The sequence below is a fragment of the Pundamilia nyererei genome, unplaced genomic scaffold (assembly GCF_000239375.1).
Source record: "Pundamilia nyererei isolate P.nyererei 1_Seehausen unplaced genomic scaffold, PunNye1.0 scaffold01024, whole genome shotgun sequence".
NCBI lineage: Eukaryota > Metazoa > Chordata > Actinopteri > Cichliformes > Cichlidae > Pundamilia > Pundamilia nyererei.
Window position 1 is genome coordinate 37561 of NW_005188425.1, and position 5873 is coordinate 43433.

Below are 5873 nucleotides of genomic sequence, written 5' to 3' on the forward strand. Positions count from 1 at the left end.
GGAGCTGATGAGGGGAAGCCGTATAGGAGAAACATGCTCTCTCTTTCTAGTCCCTGTCAGTACTCGTGGTGCAGCATTTTGGATGCATACATACAAGTGTTTTTAACTGTGGATCATATCAGAATACTTTATTAATCCCGAGGGAAATTTGGGTTAATTAGGGATATTTCAGGTGATTTGAGATAGTGGACAGAAACAGCAGGCATGGTTGGCAAGTTTTAGCATGTCAGACAGAAATACTCTTCTAAGTATTTTTATGTACTAATGATTTTATCTGTCTCTTATTTATGAGTCATCTGCATGCAGGAGAGTTTTCTTTAGCTTCCTCTGTTGTGCATTGTGGTCTATTGGAAGTATTCCCTCATATCTTGTCAGATTCCTATTTATTCCAATAAGCAGAGCAGCCACCTGCGAGAAAAGATAAAATCTGTGTGTGTGTGTGTGTGTGTGGGTGTGTGGGTGTGTATTTGCCTTCAATAACAAGTTGAAAAGGTAAAACCAAGCGAGCATAAATGTAGGATTTAACGCTCTATGTCACCTCCATGTTTCCAGTAAATATTGTATCTCTTACTATGATTCCTTCTTGGAGAATAGTACCTGCTTCACTTGGGCTGCACTCAGCCTACAGTTTTTTTGTTTCCAGATAAATCTTGCAATCAAGTCCCTGTCGCATTAGTTCACACCATAAAACCAAAACCCAATTGGTGGTATTTTAAAATCAAGTCTAACTAGCCTTACAGGTCTCAGTATCAAACAGCAACAAACGCGGGGTTTTCTGTAAGTTGCAAGTCTTGACTTGAATTTTGTTTCTCTCTCTTTACCTGTTTTCATCGCTGAATGGCCGGTTTTATGTACAATTAGTTTTCCTGGATCACTGCACACAGTTCCGTCAAAAGGAGGTAGGAGGGATTTGTTAAGGTAGGGAGTTAAATAGTACCTCAGATCTCAGATAAAGCAGACCCGAGGAAAGGAACACAAGGTGAGTCCATGCTACAGAGCTTACAGAATACGCTTTCAAATATATGATTCAAACTGAATCTTTTCATTTTATCATTTTGAATAATGTGAAGCTGCCTTTAGGTCTAAATGATACTAAAAAGCTGCCTGAAGTCACATCAGTAAAAAGGAGCACTGTGAGGATGTTGTTTGGGCAAATTTACTCAGCGGGGTAAATCAGAAAAATGCTGATGTGAGAGAAAAGCGCAGAGTATTTTCTACTAATAATGCGCTAATTTGTTAACAAAGATGCAGTCAGTTCGTTTCAGTAAAGAACTACAGTATATGAAGAAATCAACAGCAAATCAGCGGATCAAACACGGTGGTGGAGCAAAAGAAACAGTAAACGGTTCTCTCTGAAACACGGCAGTCAGATAAATGAGAGGCTGATGAAGCGTAATTGAAATGATTTTGAAAAAGGGTTTATATTTACACACCGGTGCATATTTACACACTGGATCTTATAATAGTGAAGTGCATTTGTCATGCATTTCATTTTTAAATAGCTTTTGTTCCTATTACTGCAAGATATCTGTGTTTCTTTCTCTTGTATGACTCTGCAGCTCAGATGGAGGAGACGGCAGCTGACAACAAGGTAAAGGAATTTCACCGATGTCCTTATCTCACAGTTACATCGTCGTGGTAATAGGATTTTCTGTCACTTTGAGTTTTGGATTCTTTTATTATCATTATTACATTTTTAGTTTAACTTTTATTTTATTTTGCTTCAGTTCTTTCTTTTTTTTTTGACTTGTTCCCCTAACTGTTCTGTGTTTGCACCTTTGTCCTCCTGCAGTCCTGTTTATTTGGGATCTTGTTTAGAGTTAGTCTTTGTGTGTCAGTGCTCTTGTTTATTTCTACTTCCACAAGTTACTTTGGTGGCTCGCGTTCGTTTGTTTCTCCTTTGTGATTGTTCTGCATGCTTTCAACTGTGTGAAATTACTTTCACAGCTTCTGTCTCTCATTCCCCATCAGCCCTCATTGTCACAAACACTGTGTACGGTCCCTCGTGTGCTCTCCAGAAGGAGGTCCTTGTTATTCATCACTGGCTTTTGTCTTTGTTTTTGTTAATGTTGGGTTTTTTTTACTGGTTTTTAAAGGCTCACTTATTGTTGGAGCAGTTCAGCCTGCATGCCACATTTGGATGCTCACCTCGACATTCCACACACCTGTTGTGACCTGCATTTGGTTTATGGTGTCAGATTTGTCACAAACAAAAATGTCACTAAACAGAGTCATAAATACAGGATTCTAAACAAGACTATGTAGTATTTTCTATGTAAAGATTTAGTAGAAAATGGCATCCTGTGTAAATAACAAAGTCACACCAACCTGGTATGTGTTGTAGTTCAGGTTTCTCTGTTCATGTTTGGATAACCAGTTTTGGCCTTTTTTACACAAAGAAAGAAACATAATCTTTACAGGATGCAGAGTAAATGTGAGTTTACATCTAATGTTTCACTCTGAACACTGAAATACTGGTGGAAGTAATGCTCAGGATTTAGAAAGTGATTAAGTGTAATGATGTGGGCGTTTGTTGTCTTTGTCTGAAGTCCAAACCTGTTGGGCTGTCTGTAAATAAAACACACTTAACTGTTTTAGTCTGAAATCCTACTGTGATATGAGTGGTTCTAGATTTTTATCGTCTCATATTTAAGTAATTTTGTTTTTCATTCAAATGAGCATTTATTAAATATACTTGAACCTCTCTTTTTCATCTGAGATTAAAATGTTTTGATTGAATGTTTTGCCCTATAATAGAAGAACAGAATAGCTCTTTATTGTCATTGTACATGCACAATGAAATTATGGAAAAACACACTGTAACTCTTTTCTTAGTGCCATCCAGCGAATGATGCTCATGAAGCTCAACAACCAGAAGAGAATGAGGAAAAGGGCAAGACTAAAACTACGTCTGAATCAGTTGCAGATAAAGACAAAGGTAATATTTTTAATCAGAAGCTTGGATTTTATAGCTTATATTTGCATTTTAAACTTACTGATTTTGTTTGGTTTGTTTCAGAACTGCCTGAGCTCACAATTGTGTTACTTGGTGACACAAATTCCATGGAGATTGGGCCAAACAACATTTTACTTGACCACAAAGAGAAATCCAATGTGGATCAGTTTTCATCCAAGTTGTATGATATGTGTGGTCGGCAAATCTCTGTCATTAATATGATCGGTCTCCAAAATGTTGCTAAAATCCCATCAGATCAGGCATTTCATGTCTTTCTCTTACTGGTACCATATGGTCTGCATTGCAGCCATTACAGCTCAGGGATTCAGTGGCTAGAAAAGACGTTTGGAGAAGGATTTCTTCCTTATGTAATGACTGTTGTAACTCATGAGCCAGGTGAAAAATGTGAAAGTGCACTGGCAGACCTGAAAGCTAACAGTGGTTTGACTGAAAAAAGATTCCACACATGTACAAAAAATATGACAGATGAAGATGAGATAATAGCTCTGTTAGAGAAAATAGATATCATGGTCTCTGAAAACAATCCCCACTGCTACAGTGGACTGATGTGTGATGAAGACAAAGACGAGGATCATCTGCAGCCAAACAAAAAAGAGGATGAGATCAGATCTTCAGGTTATCAGCATAAACAAAAAGGTGAGATGTTATGATGGAGAGAACTTAATTCCCATAAATACAGGTTTTTATGTTGAATGTTGTTGTTTTTATTTTACTTTTAATGCTTTTTATTGGTTTTTCGCCTGATTTTTGCTCTTGGCTTTCCAAAAATATTTTTATTAACATCCAATTCCCAATTACTGTAGAAATTAGCAGTAGATGTAGTAGAAGTTTTATGTTATTAACTCCATAACTGGTTTGCTTGAATGTTTACAGTGACCATTTCGTTTTAACAGGATTTACCTCATGTCAGCAAAATGCCCCCAACTATATATCAGATCCCCTCATTGTAGGGGTCAGTTTCTTTTTCCTTAGTTTAACATTTGAGGCACTGGTTTATAGTTATTACTTTGAATACATAAACCAAACAATCCTCACCAGTTACTACCAGAACATATAGCTTTGAAATAGAAACAAAAACACGAATAACATGCCTTCACATAGAAATGAAAAAAATATAGCTTCCCAATCCCACTAACACTTTCTTCCCTGAGAAGCTCATAAGAGTTACTCAGTCCAGGATCAGGATAATTCATTTAACTGCTCAATGACGCAGCTGTTACAGTAGTCCATGAACATGGGTTTTCTGGGTTTCAGGAATATCTATTACGCTGTAATTAAATATTTTAGTGGAGAAAGTGGCCTTTTGTATTTGTGGCTATTGGTAGCTGTCAAAGCTGAGCATTAGTAATTATGGCTACTGGATCCTGTCAGGGGAATGCCAGTGGCGGCTGGCTAAGGAGGTCGTGCCCCGCCCCCACCCAGCTGCTTCCAGGTTGACCATCTCAGGGGAAGACCCCCCATTTTCAATGTTTGTATGGGTGTCAAGCACACACAGTTTTGCTGCCAGACCTAGACTCCTGCGAGCACTGCTGCATAATGCAGATTGTTGGCAGGTGTTGGCAGCCTGAAAAGCCATTGCTTGTGTTTCTGACACGACAGCGAAGCCTAGTGGTGAATCCAGCTCAGCTGCTGCTTGCAGGGTGGACATAGTCGAGGACACGGAGGCTCATTTTCCTCCTAGACTCTGAAGAAGGGCACAGAGAAGATGAGGAGGAGGATATTAACAAACATATCCTTGGAGATGAAAATTAGGTGGATGAGGAAGATTCCATTCTTTTTTCCTTACAACTATAGGCAGATCACACTACTCAGCCTTCCCAGGAAGGCCTGTGCTAGGGTACCAGAGAGGGGAGTCCATCCATTAGTTGAACCTCAGATTGAAGAACAAGTCATGGAATGCTAAACCAGCTCTTTGTCCTCTCTGGGCTGTTTGAGTGTGTATGGGAGTTTTCCCAACCACTCTACATGTGCTTTGTAGACTTGCAGAAAATAAGCCACCATGTTGAAGGATTCTGTGGTGGGTACTTTCTGAGTATTGGGTACCTGGCCCATTCTTATGAGCCTTTCGGTCCCTGCACAATCTCAGTGAGACCCTAGTTTGCATTACCAACAGTAAGTCATTTTTATGAGGCCATGGTTCTTAGCTGGAAAAGGGTTAGTGCCCAGGGATGAGTTGCAGCCCCAAGTGGAAGTGTTTAAGTTTCTTGGAGTGTTGTTCACAAATGAGGGGAACAAGAGAACTCTATGGATCCCAAAAAGTTGATTCTGTTCATCTGGGCGTAGGGTTTTCAGTGGGAGAAATGTTTCGTCACTCAACAAAGTGACTTCTTCAGTCTCAGCTGACTGCAGGTTTCCCCAATCTTATAAATAGTATATTGGGGAAGATTGGGGAAACCTGCACCCAGGACCAAGGAGAGGGAGGTCTGGGCTTCACTGCATCTTGGCCTTGGACTGGACTGGTTAGATCTAACTGAATGCAGGCAACCCTACAAATAGAAACTGAAGATGGCTGCATTAAAGGCCTGGCAGAGCATCTCAAGAGAGGAAACAGCATTTGGTCCATGTTTTTTAGAGTTCAGTCAGTCATTGACTGCAATGGATTCTCATCCAAATGATAAAACAATCCTGATCTAAAATGATGTCATTCTGTCCAATTAATTTCGAGTCGTTGAAAACGGAGGCTTATGAATAAAAATGGCTGTAATTCGTATAAAAATTAACACAACCTTTTTTGTAAAATCCCTTTAATTAAAGCTAAAAATCTTTTCTTCCATCACATCTTGATTGTTTGATTTAAAATCCACTGTGGAGGAGTATAGGGGCAAAACTACAAAAATAGTATCTTCATTTAACTAATTATGGAACCACCATTCCTAATTATTTAGAGAACTTAATT

General features: G+C 39.0%; 1 protein-coding gene across 1 annotated transcript; it reads left to right on the top strand.

Annotated features, from left to right (window-relative positions):
• Positions 1–975: 975 nt before the first annotated feature.
• LOC102207403 (GTPase IMAP family member 8-like) lies at positions 976–3613 on the top strand (the record flags this gene model as incomplete). Its single annotated transcript, XM_005755142.1, has 4 exons — positions 976–979; positions 1560–1591; positions 2836–2938; positions 3020–3613. Coding segments are annotated over exons 2-4 (724 nt in total), but the record flags the coding sequence as incomplete, so codon positions are not given.
• Between the last annotated feature and the right edge of the window lie 2260 nt (positions 3614–5873).